The following is an 18,814-nucleotide window of genomic DNA, read 5'->3' as shown; positions in this document are numbered from 1 at the left end:
TACAGCAGCAGAAGACCACACCTCTCCTGTCAGCCAGTTCACACAGGCTCATTAAAACTGGACAAGACTAGAAAAAAAAGTTGCCTGTTATGACAAGTCTTGATTTTCAACATTCAGATGGTCAAAATTTGTCAAAAACAAGATGAAAACACAGATCCTGGCTTCTATCACCTGCTTAGTCTGAGGGTGGTGGAGTACTTCAGCATCGTTCAAACACCACAGCCTACCTGAGTGTTGTTGCTGAGCATGTCCAGTCCTTTGTGACCATCTTCTGGCTGCATGTTACAAATCAAATCATTTCAAACTGGTTTCTTGAACACGACAGGGAGCTCACTTTACAGTAACCAGATCTCAGTTCTCTTAGAACACTTATCTTGAAACCCAACAGACAAAAAAATAAATTAACACAAATGAAATGACAATTTCAATAAAAATATTATTATTATTTTAATTGTTTATGTATTGCTCTATAACAGAGCAGCAGCTCAAGGTTTGGCACTTGACTTTCTAACATTATGTGCGAGAATCAGATATAAGCACACAAAAACATTCACAACCACTGTTTTGCTTTCCTAACCTTGTTAAGGCTACAGTATAACGTGGTCTCTCATAGACGCTCCTCTAGAGATATGACAACAGTCATAAAAGAAAACAGTGACCATTAGTAAATATATTAAAGATCATCTGTGCAAATACCTCAATTTGAGATGCTTAAGACATGAATCTACCATGTTACACACCTGCAAGAAAGCATTGCGTAATTAAAAAAAAAAAGGACGTCAAAACGTCATTTTTAGGAAAATTGATTAAAAGAACATTTTTGACATCAGCTATTACGATTATCGTTAAAGTTGCAAGTTTTCTAAAATAGAGTTGGAATAAAATGAGAACAAGACTACCAACCTACCTATTTCAGCACTTATCCACTCGATCTATAAGGTGGCAACACTTGTCTTGAAATGAAGTGCATTTTAAGCACATTGCATGCATTCTTAACAGTTAAAAATAATTTTATAGTGGATTAACCCAGCGTGTTTTAATGTTATCACAGAGTCTACTGATGTTCTAGTCTCAAAACAAGAAGACGAATGGCCATGCATGTAACGCTGGTTTTGTGCGTTTTCTGTTCAGCTTAATAAATTATTTTCACAAATGATTCTTTAATATAAACACGAGCCCCTTTCAGACATGCACGTCTTTCGATTAATCTGCTGCAATCGCTTCATGGCTAAACACAAATCTGTATCCCATTATCGATTCCATTTCTATAGCTTCCTGCATTTTGCCTATTTTAATATTGGTTGTTGTCACTTGTTGCACTTTTTACTTATATGAAGAAATTTGGGGTGAGGGCAAAGCTATTAAAACAGACTTTTTCTCCTCAATATTGCCAGTTGATCAAAGAAAGTCATTGGGTTTCTCTGTATAATTCTGAGGGTGTAATCGGTACAATACAGAGTGCTTTACAGCAGTTACCTTTACAAATCGCTTTGAACTTGGCATAGTTATGAAGGTTTGCAGTCACATTAATGGACAGGTTTGTTAGACCAGAACTGTGCATGCCTCTCGTGCATCTCAGTGGGTCTCTCAACTCACCAGAGGATGACATAAAAAGCAGCCATTTTAATCAACCATTTTAAATTTGTTATGAGATTAAAACATTTCCACATGATGCATTTTTGCTATGCCAGAAGAGAGATCTCTTTCATGTCTAAGAGGGGCAGCGTGAAGCCTTCTCACCAGACCCACAAATATCGTGTTTGTAGCGTAGCTGTGTCTGTCACAGTCCCGAGTATGTCTGAATTCAATTGTTAGTGACATTAACTTAAAATTAACCCATGCCAGAATGCCACAATGCAATCAGCCGAGAGGCTGATGAAGCCAGTAATGTTTCGCATCCCGTGTCTGGAAAGGGTTCAAAACTGCCTGATGTGTTGTTTTTGTTCTGAATCAAGGGCAGATGTTGCCTTTGCTAGCCACAGAACAGACACTTATGGCAGTTATTTCAGTGTCTGTGAGCAGAACAAACAGAAATCCTGCTGACCACTCACGAAAAAATTAAAAACAGTAGTAACGCCCCCCCCCCCGTGATTCTGTAAGGCAGAGACACGTGACAGTCTTTGATGTGAAAATCCTATGTTTGTCTGGCGGACTGCCCAGATTTCTACCAGCTTAAAGTGAAAAGTTCACAGAGAACATTACAGTCTTCACTGTGAAGACTTTTGTAAAACCTTGGCTTCCACTACAATGGCAGGATTCTCGATGTCTGCTTTGCTCTGAACCATCCTCAGCTCCAGTTGTGCAGGGGTAGGCCTTTTCCCGGGGCCAGCCATTTCTGAAAAAGAGGGAGACATTTAAGGGAAACAAACAGGTTTTTGCCCTGTGGTGAACTAAACAAACAAGAACTCAAAGGATAGGTTATACACAGTCACAAAGCTATTTGTTTCAAAATATAAAAAGCTTTTACTAAATATAAACAACAGAAGCAAAAAGTGCCCCAGTAAACAACTTGAAGACAAAGTAAAAAAACCTGATGACAAACTGAAGTCACTGGATACACGCACAAACCCTACCATTGGCATAAGTAATGGTCCTCTTAATGACATGGTGCATGACAGAAACAGTCTTCTCACAGGCAGTCTGTTAAAAAGGAAGATTAGTTTAGCTATGATTCATATATTATCTGCATTTGACTGAAAACACTTATGTGTTGCTGACCTTCAGGTCCTTGGGGTGTTGATGAGTCCAGGCTAACATCAGGGCAGCAAAAAGGTCTCCTGTTCCCACAAATACAGCATCGACTTTGGGGATATCCATGCAGATTTTCTGATCTGTGTTGGTCCCATCTGGTTTCTCTGCAGTGACGAGGACAAACGGAGCCGTTATCCTAATTTTATAGGTTACTCTGTTGATCCTACACGAGGACTGCATCCCCACAGGGGCAGGGATAGCTCAGTAGGTAAAGTGGTCGCCCCATGATCGGAAGGTCGGCGGTTCGAATCCACTTAACGGCTACCCTGAGGTACCCCTGAGCAAGGTACCGTCCCTACACACTGCTCCCTGGGCGCCTGCTTAGTGGGCTGCCCACTGCTTCACAGAGTGAATGGGTCAAATGCAGAGAAAAACAAGTAATTTCCCCATGGGGATCAATAAAGTATCCATTATTATTATTATTATTTATAGCCATTTTGACAAAGTCAGCCTGATACTTTACTTATTTTTTGGCTTCCAAGAGCCACCAGGAACTGGTCCCCTTGTTTCGATGGAAGGTCTGTACTAGTGAGGACCACGGTCTCTGGACCCATTTTATGAAGCAGGTCCATCACCTGCAGAACAGATAAAAATCCCATTTTCTCAAACTTTGTCATTCGTGATGCCACAAATTAAATCTAAACACAGCCAAACAAAATATTTCTGATATTCACCTCAATAGCATCTTCCTCAGTGTTAATTTTCCTCCCAGTTAAGAGCCTATGAAAAATAATGTCACAAAAAAGCAACAATGCTTGCCATTTTGCATCTTTTAATTAGTTTTTACAGCGTATTTTTAAGCTTCTGTAAAAAAAAAAAAAAAAAAAAAAAAAAGATCATTATTCTTTTATTCTTCGATGTAAAAACTGTTTAAAATGCACTCACTCTGCTTCAAACTGGTTGGGAGTCAGGATGTCAGCCAAAGGCACTACTTTGTTCTTGTAGACTGGCAGCAGGTTCTCTGGAACATACTGAGCAAGCAACAACAACAAAATACATAAATCTGATTTCCCAACCTGTCTACAAGTAACAAATGGAAATTGTTATACAGTCCAAAATGACTAAACAAATCCTACACTGTAATTCAAGAGTGCGCTGAAGAGCACAAAAAGAACATGACACTGTTCATTAAACTGTCAGCAGTTGGATGTGTGTGGATAACTGCTTACCATAGCACCCTGGTCTCCCATAACAGGATCACAAACTGGAAAGAAGAAATTTTAAAAATGAGGCTTAAAAAAAAAGTTCACTTTTTAAAATGGAAAATCCAATCTGACACTCACCGTACACCAAGCTGGGATTGGCCTTCTTCAGCTCCTTAATAATATCAACCACTGTCACCAGGAAGGAGATGTCCCTGCTGTATCCTTTGGGAAGAAATTTTGGGTTAACCTGAACTGCAGCATTGCCACACACACACACAATTTCTAGTTTCTGAGCTTCCTAAAGTTTGGTATGAGATTTTTGGACCTCGGTCACACAGACAACAACCACTGGTCATAAAAATGTGTTGTTGGTGACACCTGCTGTGTAACTGAACTGTAAGCTGATCTAAAGTCCCAGTAATGAAGGCCAAAGACCAAGTCTGTACTAATGAGGACCGCAGTCTCTGGAACCATTTTATGAAGCAAGTGCATCACCTGGAGAATAGAAAAAAAATCAAATTTTCTGAAGCTTTGTTAATCCTGATGACAAAATTAAATACAAGTGCAGCAAAATGTGAAAGTGAATCCAAATTTTTTCTGATATTCACCTCAGCAGAATCTACCTCTTTCTGGTGACTGCCAGGCACTAGAGAAAACTCGCATCCGGGTTGGCAAGTGATTGCTGGAGGTTGCTAGTGCAAAATTGGTCACAAAAAGGTATATGCTGTTGCACCAAAAAGGTGCTTTGATCGCTAGTAGACTGCTGTAGTTGCTAATAGCTTGCTTGGACGTCTGTAGTTTTCGCTATGACTGAATGCAAATGGGAAGTATTTGCAGACAAGACAGCATTTTTCCATGCAAACAGTGGGTGACCATGGCAATCTTCTAGCAACCAAAGCAATCACAAGGAGGCTCCTGGTACAGCACCCTCTCTGACCCCTCAGTGATAAAGCCTACCTCCATCAGGTGTGTTGTAACGTAATGTCCCACCCAGCCTTATCAGATCAATGCCGCCCACAATAAACTTATACTAATAAAATAATACTGAAAGGAGACACTCCTTAAACTCACCTGTGAGGATGTAGTCATAATGGTTCACATTGTTGAGCTTAATACCCTCATAGAGCACATTCAGTTCTTCTGCTGTCAGTACTTGCCCCTTCCAGTGGCCGTAGCCTGGGCAGAGATAAAAAATAAATAAATAAAACTGATGAAATTTTTCCATTGCTAAATCTGATCTGATTTGGTTAACTCTCTTATTTCAAGGATGTTTTGTGTTAAAGTCTAAAACCATGATTTTAGACCTTTTGAGGATAAATGAGGAAGGAGGACACACATTTGCACTACTTAACCTAATAGAAGGGCTCATATATTGCATTAGCCCTACTGTGCATAAATCAACTTAGCAGACATTGCCATCCTTTCTCTGTTTTTCCATCGACCTAATTCCCTCTGCTGAGGTCCCTCTCCCCTTTGTACTTAGCAGGGCCTCCGCAGCTACTGAATGGAAAGCTTGTATCCTGGCTGCCAGCTCGCCTTTCTTTGTCCCTCTTTCACTATTAAACTAGAATAAACCCTAAAAAGCTGTTCTGACTACAAATGACTGCACACAAAATGGACACACAAACACTCCTGTATACCAGAGGAAAAAATATAAGAGCTCACACAGAGCCCAAACTTGAACACGAGCCAGCGAGTTAGCCTCCTGCAGAGAGGACTTAACAGAAAGCTCACAGCAAAGCAGCAGTTTGTGCTGTGGTTGGGGGCGCTTCCACTGAAACTGGAACATTTCAGAATTTTAATCTTTAAACATACCGGAAATAAGATGAAGGGTCACATTCAAAGTATGATCGAATGTTCAAAACTCATCAGCTTCCCATTTGTATTGGTTCAAGTGATTTCTGTGTAGGCCTCCTGCTCCTGCAGAGAAAAGCGCATTCTTTGCATACTTCAACACATGAACCCCAACTAATAATCCCATCATCTCAGCAGGTGTGTTGATTAGGGGGGAGAAATGCCAACAAACTAAATGTGGGGCAAAGGTTATATCTGTATGGGGTAATTTACTAATGCTGAGGTGTAAACTGAAACCTTGAGAAATTTCACAAACAAAAAAACAAAAAAAACAAAAAAAAAAGTCATGTAGGTTACAGGTTTTGCAACTACTCTGGCTTGTTGTGATAGGATGCAACTGTCATCATAGGCTCATGTATCATATCTGTCCAAACGGTCTTCCGTCTCCTCCTGAGCCACATGATTCATGTGGAGAGTCACATGTGCCCTGTTTAACTTGCTTTATCCCTCATCGTTTTCCCTTCATGCATAATTGAAAATTAACTTGCATAACCTCTCTGAGCATCGGCTTCCACCAGTAACACACATTTCCTGCTCTTTTCCAGCATTTTCATTTCTTTGTGATAGCTTTCACTGTAATCTGCTGAAGTCTGCACAGCTTGTGACTTTATGGCTACTCCTGGTTCAGTGCATCTTAGGCAGCAAAAAATTGTGACAGGTTTTGCTGCTTTCTTAACAGCTAAGTGTTTGTCCTGCAGTGCTGACTTTAAAAAAAAAAAAAAAAAGTAACTCTAGCCTTGAGCCCACTAGTGTAACTGCCATATTTCTTTTCTTAATGACATTTTCACTGTCTAATTGTGTGACTATTGCACAATATACTTGTGAGAACATGCATGTATTCACAAATAGATTTTTTTTTTTTTTAAAGGTAAATGAAAAGACAGTGGTTGGGGGAAAAAAACAAAAAAAAAACAAAAAAAAAAACCCACACCAGTTGCTTAAGAATCACTCGCTTGAAGTAATCTCCAAGATCAGTAGCGATTGCAAGCAAGTAAACATTGACTTGGGATGCCTGTGGCTCAGGAGGAAAAGTGGGTCATCCACTAATTGGAGGGTTAAAGGTTTGATCATTGGCTGCTTCAGTCTGCATGCCAAAGTATCCTTGGGCAAGATACCGAACCCCAAGTTGGTCTGATGCATCCACCAGAGTGCCAGTGTTTCACAAAAAACACTTAAGTGTATGAGTCAGCCATGTCATATAAAGTGCTTTGAGTGCTCCGGTAGAAAAGTGCTCAATAAGAATCAGTCCATTTACTTTCCATTGCTGAGATTTCTACCATAGCATCAGGAATGCTCACATTTTTGCTTTGGGGTCAAACAAGTAAAAATCATTATAATCTGTCAATCAAAAATATTTTTCAAATTGATTTTTTATTTCATCCAGCTGCTTAGAGGAGTCTTTGAAGACTCCACAGATACTATTTGAACAACAATACATCCTGATCTTTAGACAGTATCTCGAGATACAAAATATAAAGAAATTAGGGGTAAGGAAAATGAGATGTGGGTATTGAAATGTGCAAACATCCATGGAAATACAATACAGAAGGCAAAAAACAGAGTCTGTACAATTCTAACGAGCTTGAAAATCAGTCAATCACAGTTTGAACGCTCTTAGGCAACTTTCTTGTAATTTAACTAGTCTTCAGGAATAGTCTTCCAAGCGTCTTGAAGGACATTCAAAGCTCTTCTTTGGAGGTTTACTTGCTTTTGTTCTGAATTTTCATTCATCACACCATAAGACTCATTGCCACTGATCTTCAGTCTAGTTATTGGGTAATTTGGCAATTTGACAGCGACCATTGAGACCATTTCTGACGAGGCTTCAGTGAAGAGTACACGGATCAACTGAAGGTCCAGATGAATCTCTCGGGTCCTGTGTCAGGTTTTTTCCTGGGTGTTTTTTTATTTTTTAAGGCCATGGCTTTCAGATACTGTTCAGCTTTTTTGTTTTTCCAAGACCTGCAAGTTCTCAGATTTTTAAGGACATACTTTTCCTGTTGAACAGGAGTTTTTCCTTCCCACTGTCACCAAGTGCTTGCTCATACGGGGTTGTCTGATTGTTGGTGTTACAATATAAAGTGACTTGATGAGACTGTTGATGTGAACTAGCGCTAAATAAAAACAAAAATAATTGAATTAATATGTTCATCTCTTTATCTGTTTATTAAGTGGCTGAACAGACAAAACGGTCTGAAAATGGTCAGGTACACGGAATGTACATAAGTGAAAAACAGCCAGTGCCCTTTGAAAAACTTTTAAAAACTTCTTAAGAAACTTTAAAGAACTGCTGCTCAAAACCTATTTGTCAAAAAATGACAAGAAAGTCCGGCTCCTTCGAAGCAAAATATAAAGAAAAGAGAGTGTGCCTCAAGACATTTCCACAGTACTGCAAATGATATTAGCAGAACATATTTCTGGTTTAATATATAAGGGATACAGACTGGGGCTACCAGATATTAAGCCAATACAATGATTAGCTTTCTGGGAGAGTCCTGGTAGAAGTAAGGCCTGTGGGCAGTTATTTTGAACCTGCTCTCTAACTGAACAGTGGGAGAGACAGAAGACATTTTAAAGGTTTTCTGTTTTTGTCCCAAAATAAGGTTGAAAAGTTTCACCTGTGCACACTGTAAGTTGCACAACATTATAGCTTCACAAACGGCTTGTTGTTGAGTGCGAACTAGACTGAGAAGCACCATGTTTATTTACATGATGGATACAGTAATCCAAGAAAAACAATAAGTAAAAGATATGCCAGCCGTTAAAACTGCTGTGAATCTCTACAGTCTGCATTCACCAACATGTTCCCTGTTAGGACTGTCAATCAAGCCTCTTTGGCGAGAGGAGTGAAACAACCATCGTCTTTGCCTTTGTGAAATTCTCCCACAGACGTCTATTCAGGACTCAGAGTGCTGTGTGTCTCCTTTGTAATGCCTGCTGTGCTAACCAGCCGCAGTGATTCTTTTAAGCTCTTAGCTGTTACTTTGGGGATCCTTTTAGCGCATTGAACAGTGTCCATTTGGTCTCTGGACTGGAGATATCTGTATGATAATCAACATCGATATGGTCATCTTTACAATGATCTTCTAGATAATGCTAAACAGTCTGCAGGTACTTTAATTCCCTTCTATCCTAAATCTATTTCTGCCATCTAAATATAACATCTTTAAAGTTTGTATAGCGATACCCTGTGTCCACTGTCTGGACTACTGCGTGGACATAAAATTCCTGTCCTACAGTAATTTAACCAGAATACAAATAGTTGACAGCCAGTTGAATTGAGTCCCCTAAAGTTGTGGTCATTGACAAAGAGTTATTCAGACTGCTGGCAACATGCTGACAATTTATCTGAATTTACAAATGTTACAGCAATTATTTGCAGCCCTTCAACAATCTCTCTGAGAGTGACTACAGTCACTCCAAGTCAGACTTCAACTGTTTGCAGAAAAGTTGCCTCCCATCAGGAAACCTGTGCAATTCCCTTGTGATCGGATGTGGCTTTGCAACAAGCTCAAGCTCTGGGCAACCACTTAGTCACCCAAAGTTACAATCGGTTACATAATGTATAAATTCATTACAATCAAGGGGCAGACACAGACTTTACTTTTGCAGATGCAAGAAGTGTTCGTTTTATCAGCAAATTTTGGTTTTGTTTTAGTTAATGTTTAGACTAAAACATCGATTAGGTTTGGTAATTTATCTAAATTCTTTCAGTTTAGTTTATAAGTCACCTAAAAAGTATAAACTTACAGTATCCTAAATCTAATACCACATGTCAGCACTTCTCTTCCTCCTAAGCGTTGACATTTTGTTGCACTTTATGACGAACAGGAAGCATGAAGGTTACCGTATTTTTCGGACCATAAGGTGCACCGAATTATAAGGCGCACTGTCGATGAATGGGTCTTTTTTTCCATACAAAAGGCGCAAAAAGCAAAACAAAACAGTCAGATAAGTCAAACTTTACTCAACTCATTCTTCTCTTTATGTTATGCTAACATAGCTGTGTCGCTAGCGATCACGTTGCATATCATAATATACCAGCTAGTTCAATTTCAGTAACCCTACAAATGTCACTGCTGTTTAGTTTTCTGTCTTCATTTAAGTTGGAAGTGATAGCCGAGCTGTACGTCTTAATTTTTCCAGAAATCTCTCAGTCAGAACATGGTATATCATGTTTAGGTGGAAACTAGCGAGCTAACTTCCTGCTAACTTCTAACTCCGTTGAATTTAATAAATTCTGTTTTCATGAATGCCTAGATGTTAAATTTAATTGTTACACCTGGTAAAGCAGCAATGCTGATCATTTTATTAAAGATGAAATAATTTAGACTGTTTTAATTCTCAGTGATGCCGCATTATTCGTTTGACTTTGAGACCTGAAGCTGACAGAGTTTTGGACCCAGATTACTCCACGAGGCTCCTGACTATGGTAGCCGTAATGCTCCGACAATCCATCAAGCGGTGCGGCTTCATAGCTTACCAAAGTCGTACTAAAACATTTTTTGACAGATTTTTGAGCGTGTACCACAAAATCGGTTCTAGATCAGTAAGCACAACCAGAATTCATACATAAGGTGCACTGGATTATAAGGCACACTGTCAATTTTTGAAGAAAATTAAAGGATTTTAAGTGCGCCATTTAGTGTGGTAAATACGGTAGGTGAACCCCCCCCCCCCCCCCCCTTTGCAATGCTGTTTGTTGGGCACAGATCAAATTGTGGATGTCCTTGTATATGAGCCAATAGTATGGGCTCAAATTCCTCAAAAAAATTAATATTTTGTACTTCTAAATCAGAATCTGTATGTGTAAAAAGAATTTGTGTGTGTGTAAAAAAAAAAAAGATTTGTGTGTGGACTTAGCCAAAAAATACGTGCTTTTGTCCTCGTGCGTTAGTTTTCATTTATACATAGTCTTGTTTTTGTAAGGAAAAAAAAAGCTTGCTGGCTAAAACTACTGGTGAACGAAATTAAAACTGGATGCAAGGAAGTTGCTGTTCTATTTTCACTCGTGTGACTGAGCCATTCACTTGTTTGGAATTAGGAGGTAGTTTTGCGAAGATAGGTGCGTTGGATGGTTTTTCGGTTGAGATGATTTAATGGAAGTTTACTCGCCAAATGTTATCTAGGGATAGTGGTGCATGAGATGAGCCCTGTTGTTTGTAGTATTCCCAGAGATTTAATAAAATATTGATATTTGTGTCTCTGTGCCAATACAATATCTCCAAACAGAATACTCACAACAATCTTGTGTCAATTTTTACCCCAACCTTACACAATATACAGGTAAAGTTATCAAATCACACAGCGCCGTCACATGGATATGCTCAGAGTTTGGATTTATCTGCTTTTTCACAGCTGAGTAACCTGAGAGCTGAAGAAGGCGATTCCTAGAAAAACATTAACTTCTCTAGTTCTCCCCCTCTAAACCTGGCTGATGGTCACAGTGACTGTCTTTCACTGAGTCGCATATAGCAATACTAACAAGCCAAAGTATACAGACAGAGATAACTCCCCTGTACAGCTAGCAAAATAGTCCCAATGCATGCGTGCAAAGAAGTCTTCTTTTAATCTTTTGACCAACCAAAAAAAGTTGCATGTATCCTTAAATGCCCCTAAAATGTACTTAAATCCATCTACTCTGTTAGACTTAAGCCGTTATATTTTAACCAACTATGGCAAACTGGATGCAAGAGACCTAACTGGATGAGAACGGACGATTGTTTTTCCGCCCTTACAAAAGCTTTCAATAAATGATTTCCATATCCGATCCATGTAATATAGCAGCAGTGACAAAAGTTAATGGTCCAACCAACCAGCATAAAAAGGCTGAGTTGTTACACAAGTAGAAAAAGGAGTCAATCGACTTTATGATAATGAATGAAAAGCACTTTGCTGCTCCATTAAAATCACTCAGCCAACCTGTGTGATTGGAGAACTGCACCGAGTTGATGGAGTCCACTTCAAAGCCCAGCACCTGGGAAGAGAGACATGAAGCAGCTGTTAAAACAGAGAACAATGGGCTCCGTCTTGCACTCTGTCTAAATGAATCACACTGCACTGCGGGAACAGCACGCTGAAGGGGAACCACTGTGAGAACAAGTCAACATTCAGAGTTTCAAAGTTTCAGCTCCCTCTTTCTGACAGCTTCAACAGTTTTTTCCATTTCACAAAATCGCATGTTTGACAAGAACTTTTGCATAATTTAGTTTCTAAATAGCTCCTTCTGTGGACTGTTGACTCCAGTTATCAAACAATAAAGTGGATTATAATGTAAGATGATATCACGCAACCACAATTAAATAAGTTACCAGGGAATTCTGATCATTTTTAAGGATGCACTATTGTAAGGGGCAAACACAGACATTAACCAGTGAAAGTGAAGAAGGAGATTATCTGTTTCTTCTTATCAGTTTTGTTAAGAAAGACTTTGATTTCAAATAATTCCTATATATTCATATTTCTATTAAATAACAAAAGTTAATTTATTTTCAAATATCAATATAGATCAGATACATTTCCCTAACGTGTTAAATTAGATTTTTTTTAAAAAGATGAAAATGGGAACGCTATAATGTGATGTAATCACTGACAATGAGTGGTATATTAGTAACAATGAGAATCATGCTGGAATATTTCAGCTCCAGTTTAACTAATATTAAACAGCATTTGTTGTTGTATTTTTAGGTTTACAGTCGTTTAGTGGGATTAGGGTTAGGGTTAGGGTGGAAAATGGAAAAAGGGCCTTTGATGTTTCTCAGAAAATGTTACAAAATCTCATAAATCAGGAAGTGTCGCTGTGGACCGGTGCTAGATTTTCTACGTTTTCGTTACAAGTTAGATGCTGTTTCCCTCCCCGTCTCTCTCTCTTTGGACTACAGAGGGTTGTTTGAAACTACCACCTGAACGTTAGATCCGGTTCTTCTTACCTGCAGCGGGAATGTTGCCGACTTGTTCCCAACGTATCCCCTGACAACGTGACTCTGAATGGACAACACGCGACACTCCATTATAGTCGACCTGCGTTTAAAAAAAAACACCTGACTGATTCACTTTACCCTAAAGCAGTATTAAAGACGAGGGCAGACTGAAGCAAGCAGAAACTTAGCATGTGGGGAATAAGTCCCGCTTTGAAGGACAGCAGCTGTGCTGCCGAGTCACATTTACGGCTTTTTTTCTTCAGGCAGCTAGGAGGACTCCTAAGTGGAGCATTCACAGACTCACCAGGAATGTGGGGAAACTGGGTTGCAAACACAAAGGGGGTTCCCGTTGCTGACTGAAGTTTATCAGTGATTATTTTTTGTATGTGATAGGAAAACACCTTTTCCACAAAATAAACGATCGACATAGACATAGATATATTTTAAGACAACTGAAACAGCCACATACAGGCAAAAACAATAAATTTATTTCACAATCTCCAGAGAACATTAATTATATTAATATATACTGATGATTGAAAACCTACTTAAATTTTGTTCAAAAATTTCAAGAATACAAAAAGAGCCCAGAAAAATCTTGTTTAACATATGTAACATATATGTTCAACATATGGTTGATTGGGGCATATATGAGAAAAATGAATAGTTTTCACTGTCATTTCACTATATTATTATTGTAGGATGTATAATTTGAAAATAGGTTTTGGTTTGAATAATTATGGATAAACTAAGCATACTTTGAATTATTATTTTTATGGTTAAAATAACTAACTTGGTTAATCGGAGGAGGATTTTTAATGGGGGACTACTGGTCTGATTGAATCCTAAGAACAGTTGTAGGAGGATGGGCAGGCAGGTGAGTTGATGAGATCTCAGATGAAGGGGAAGACCAGCTTGACCAGCTCAGGTGGGTTATTCTGGAGAAGGAACCACCCCTCAGTGTGATGGGGAACACTGGAAAACAGAGAAATGTAGAAACGGGAACACTTAAATGAACATGAGGAAGTTAAGGGCCTGATTACCACACTGACATAAAAGACAAGCTGGACGAGAGTGGATGTTAGAGCTGATTTAAATACTGGGTGAAAATGAGCCTTGATGAGCAGCAGGTGTGATGACCAAGCGTGGGAAACAAGGACTCCACCTATAAGCAGACCTTCACCTGCCCAGCCCTATGTAGACTTTGGACAAAGGGAAAAACACAAAACAGCAAACAGACAGGTGGAGGATTATGATGCTAAACTCTGGGTACTAACGGAGGGATCAGAGACACAAACCGCAGAAATGAGCTTCTTCTAAATCGTACCTGGCCTCTCCCTTAAAGAAAGCGTGAGGAATTTGGTTACTCAGGAGGGATTAAGAACAGAGCTGCTACTCCTCCACATCAAAAGAACCAGTTGATGGGATTCAATTATTGGGCTAAGCCTCTTGGAACACCTCCTAAGTGAGGTGTTCCAGGCATGTCCTACCAAGAGGAGACCCCGGGGCATACATGTTGGGGAGATTATATCCTTCAGCTGCTTGGAAACACCTCAGTTTCACCCCGAAGGAGATTGGGGAGGTGGACAGGGAGAGGGCAGTCTGGGCATCTCTGGTTAAATTGCAGCCTCCTAACCTGGACACAGACAAGCAGAAGAAAATGGATAGAGTGATGTCCAACACATAATTGGGGCAATAGCTAAGGTTAAGGTTTGGTGTTTCTGATCCAGAAACAACACCAACACGATGATATCAAATCGTGCGATGGACGGATGGATAGATTTTTATCATTTAATATTCTGTACCATTTATCTAAACTGTGTTTGAGTAAATGAGACAATATCATCTGTGTGCAAGGCTTTGCTAACCATAAAAAAGCTCAATCTTGCAGCCGAAAGTATTCAGTGTGTTCTTTATACTCTATATCAGTGATTTCTAAGCGCAGATTCGAAATTAATGACAAAAATGTTCAAGGACAAGCTGGATTTGTGAGTGAGATACTGCTTTGGAGACTCAGTTTTGACTGGTGACACAATAACCTCAAACCTGGCGCTTCTATATTTCATACTGGCTCACTTTCCAATGTAGTTGTAACTAATGTAATCATGTAGCCTCCATTCTGGGCCATGACATGAGTCATCTAATAAAGCTGGGTACTTTAAACATGTGCAGCTGTGCCATGACAATATCAGCTACTTCCACAGCTGAGGGAGTTATTGTGACGGTGAGGAAGGTCAGGGTTATCGTGTACAGACTGTGAACTGATTATTAAAACCTTGAGTAATGAAGATTCTCAGGAATGAGCACACAATCTTAATTCTCAACGACAAAGCACTTCAGTTTGAGCATGAAAAAAAAAGTATGATATACGTGCTTACATCAGTGATCAAATGTTCTGTTCCAGTCACTGCTGATGCCAAACAATATGCCATTCCTCCCTAGAATATGATGTAACTTTCACTTAACCAGACAGTAGTTAACATCATCAGTATTGTGTAATGTTTTTTTTAAACTTTATGCCAAGAAATCGAACACAAAAAATGCTCCTATCACCCTTCATTTACTCGGTGGGCTACAATGATTGTCTAAAAAGAATCAGACTATCAGACTAGCAGTTAAAGGTCAAAGGTCAAATAAATATATTAACTAATGCAAAGTACCAATGGCTAAATGCTGTGATATAATGTCTTCTATTACCACTGATTTACTCTTATGATCTACAGTAGATTCCATATAACTGAAGTGATGAGAATATTTGCTACCACCAGGGGGCCCAAATCAGCAGAGCTCTGTTTGGTATTTAAATGAATGAACAGGAGATGTTACCTGAAAAATCACAGAAGATGTAAAGCATGTAGTACACTGAAAGAGGAGACTTTAAGTTTATGTATTTTACTTTAGTATATTATCAACACACCCACGCGGGACTCATGAGTGAGTGTTTTCCTAGTTCTGGTCCCAAGCCCAGATAAAGAAAAAGAACGGTATGCAGCGTAAAATCTTTGCCAAATCAAATATGTGGATCAGAAAAGATACAAACAGCTATGACGACAGAAAAAAAGAGTAATGACACGAGGTAAAGACACAAGATTCAGTCACCGAAATCAGGCCTTATATAATCAAACAAGTCTCACTTTTTAAAGGGATACCTGGGTTTTTGGTCTGTCTTTACCTATTAATGTCTGTTCAAACAACGTACGCCCACAGCTATGACTCCAAGAGATGATAACACACAAAGAAAGCATTGCATGCTTCCGTGCAAGCAGTGGCACAAAGACCATATTGAATCATGTCAGGCTTTTAATGTCTTTTAAACTCCCCCATTAAAAATTAATCAGCAGATGTCAGAGGAGGAGAGAATGGAAGTCTCAGTGAGGAGGGTGAAATCAGGAGGCAGCTGAAGGGTGGACTGCACAGACCACAGAGCACGGAGCGTCCGACATCTGGACGAGGAGCACAGAAGCCAACAGAGAATAGCAGAACCAGGTGGAGGAGCGGAAATTGTTAATAAAACGCACACGGGGCAGCGGCAGAGAGAAACTTAAGATACAGCTGGTAATGTTTCTCACTGTTACAGCGAAAAACAGGCGAGCCCATATCTGTAGCATCTGATATGGGTCCTTTGTCCCACACGCCATCAAACTGTTTAACTCCTCTCTGGAGGGGAGAGGGAGGGGAAACAGGAGGACAAAGGAGGGGGGAACAACTAAGCTGTAGTGCCTCTTCACCTCACTGTACAATACCTTGTGCAATACTTTTTGTAAATAGTCAACAGTGCAATAGACTCAATACTTGAAATGTGCAATTCACTTGTATTTTTATTTTTTATTCCTATTTATTCTATTTATCCCCTTTGTATATTTTATTTATATTTGTCTCTGTATTTATATATGTGTGTGTGTGTGTGTGTGTGTGTGTGTGTGTGTGTGTGTGTGTATATATATATATATATATATAACAATTCTGTAACTGTAACTTCGGTCGTTGCTGTGCTTTTTGGAAGTCGAATTTCCCAGAGGAACCCACCCGAGGGATTAATAAAGTTCTATCTTATCTCTTATCTTATCTTATATAAAATGAGGATTTAACGCCTGAATTTGAGGTTGAAAATCCTTGTTGGTGTCCAGCAGTTAATGAGTGGTTAGTGTGCAGCTTTTAGTGAGAAGAAAAAAGGGCCTGCAGTGGCATGTAGTGATACACCTGGGTGGTATCAGTGTGCTAATGAAGGTGTTCCTGTGTTTGGAGGGAAAGGCATGAAGTTGCATGTCGTGTAAACAGCAGTGGAGGAAGTTTGCCCTTTGAAGTGGAAAAATATTACATTGCAAAAATTCTCCATACAACTAAGTTTTGCATGACGACTTCTAGAAAATAAAGGTACATCAGTATAATAAAGGTATACTTCAGTATTATTATTATATTATTATTAGATGCAGAAAAATGCCTCTTGTAAGTGTTACATTTCAGCTTATTATATATATTCTAAGGCTACTTTACCTAAATATCTAATCAGCCAATTACATGGCAGCAACTCAGTGCATATTGTGGACCTGCTGAAGCTCAACCGAGCATCAGAATGAGGAACAAAAGGCAATTCACGTGACTTTGGATGCAGACTCGTTGTTGGAGCCAGACAAGCTGGTCTGGTTATAACAGAAGCTGTTGATCTGCAGGGATTTTCAAACACAAACATCTCCAGAAGTTACAGAGAATGGTCCAAAAGAAGAGAAAATATCCAGTGAGCGCCAGTCCAATGTGTGAGAATACCTGTTGATTCCAGACATCAGGAGAGAATGTACAAACTGCTTTGAGCTGACAGGAAGGCAACAGCAACGTGAATAATCACTCATCTCTGAAACTATGACAGGTCAAACCTTGAAGCAGATGGGCTCCAGCAGCAGAAAACCACACCGGGTGACACTCCTGTCTGATAAGAACAGGAAAGTGAAGCTACAGTTCACACGGTTTCAACAAAATTGGACAAAATAAGACTGGAAACATGTTGTTTGTTTATTTGATGAGTCTTGATTTCTGCTAAAGCATTCAGATAGTTAGGTAGGAACTCGGCGTAAACAACCTGAAACAACCATGTTGTTTTTATTAACATTAATAATAATAATTAATATATATTTTGGCACACTTTCCACCCAGTATCACCAACTGAGCATTGCCATCCAGAAGGAGAAAGCTCACGCTGGTTTCTTGAACATGACAGTGAGTTTTGCTGTGCTCAAATGGCCTCCACAGTCACCAGATCACAATCCAGCAGAGCAGCACTGGAATGTGGTAAAGATTGGCATCATCGTGCAGCTGATGTTATCGTGTCAATATGCACCAAAATCTCAGAGGAATCTTTCCAGGATTTGTGCCACAAATACTTACGGCAGTTTCAATTTATTTCAGAAAATTGGAACACTATATGAATTAGCAAAGGTATGCTGTAAAAGTAAAAAGGTCAGAAAACTGCAAAACTGTTATCTATTAACACAGCAAGGTTAACTGTTCTTTATTGTAATAATATCTAATCATTAATTAGATTGAATAAAATAAAAACAATCATTGTTTTCTCATTCTTATGCCCTTAATTTCAGCTATTAAGGTTACCTGTTTGTTACTTCGGTGTAAGCTGAATTTGAAAAAGGAAGGGAAGGGAGGGGGGCAGTGAAACGATGACAGCAGCTGCTGAAGTTCTTTAATTTGAGCTTGTGAAAAGAGGCCATCACCTGGTCCAGGTAGACAGGACCTTTGGCTGTGTTTCAGCTCTCCCTCACCTGCGTCTTATACCTGTCGTCAGTCGTAACTCATCGTGTCATGCTGGATGTCCAAGGCCATGAAAGGTGATCTAGCCCCCCCCCAAAGAAAATCTGTACGTGCACCTGAACACAAATGGCCCTATTTCAGCATGTTTCCTGTCTGCAGCCCCTGTAGCAGGTTATCTAGAGTCTTTACCTGGAGAAGGGTCACCCTGGCAACCACTAAAAGGATACCCAGTTCTTAAAAATAAAAATAGCTTTAATCCTAAACTTTAATTTAATTTAGTTTCTTTGGTGTTTAACATGTAGCTAAGGAGGAGGCGTCGTTCCCACCTTCCCAAGGCGAACTCGTAATCGGATATCAGGAGTGGGTGTCATTATTTTGAAGTGGAAA

At 39.4% G+C, this 18,814-nt stretch overlaps 1 protein-coding gene across 1 annotated transcript; it reads right to left on the bottom strand.

Moving 5' to 3' along the window:
- Nucleotides 1-915: 915 nt before the first annotated feature.
- LOC308410329 (pyridoxal kinase-like) lies at nt 916-12,948 on the bottom strand. The gene is made up of 11 exons (XM_080903585.1): nt 12,680-12,948; nt 11,673-11,727; nt 4,968-5,072; nt 4,035-4,118; nt 3,921-3,955; nt 3,637-3,722; nt 3,426-3,471; nt 3,215-3,326; nt 2,719-2,855; nt 2,574-2,640; nt 916-2,335 (listed from the first exon to the last, which is right to left on the bottom strand). The coding sequence occupies exons 1-11, from the start codon at nt 12,758-12,760 to the stop codon at nt 2,208-2,210; spliced, it is 936 nt and encodes a 311-aa protein (XP_080759711.1). The 5' UTR covers nt 12,761-12,948; the 3' UTR covers nt 916-2,207.
- Nucleotides 12,949-18,814: the final 5,866 nt, after the last annotated feature.

The sequence above is a fragment of the Rhamphochromis sp. 'chilingali' genome (genome assembly GCF_963969265.1).
Source record: "Rhamphochromis sp. 'chilingali' genome assembly, chromosome: 14".
Taxonomy (NCBI): domain Eukaryota; kingdom Metazoa; phylum Chordata; class Actinopteri; order Cichliformes; family Cichlidae; genus Rhamphochromis; species Rhamphochromis sp. 'chilingali'.
The sequence above is the reverse complement of the archived record's forward strand: the minus strand, read 5'-3'. Positions and strand labels throughout refer to the sequence as shown.

Bases quoted from the DNA above. Each gene is read 5' to 3' on its own strand.
- LOC308410329 (XM_080903585.1), bottom strand. From the start codon at position 12,760: ATGGAGTGTCGCGTGTTGTCCATTCAGAGTCACGTTGTCAGGGGATAC. The intron at 5,073-11,672 runs GTTGGCTGAGTG...ATCTCTGCCCAG, and splicing joins GCAGTTCTCCAATCACACAG to GCTACGGCCACTGGAAGGGG. The intron at 3,723-3,920 runs GTAAGCAGTTAT...TTGCTTGCTCAG, and splicing joins TGGGAGACCAGGGTGCTATG to TATGTTCCAGAGAACCTGCT.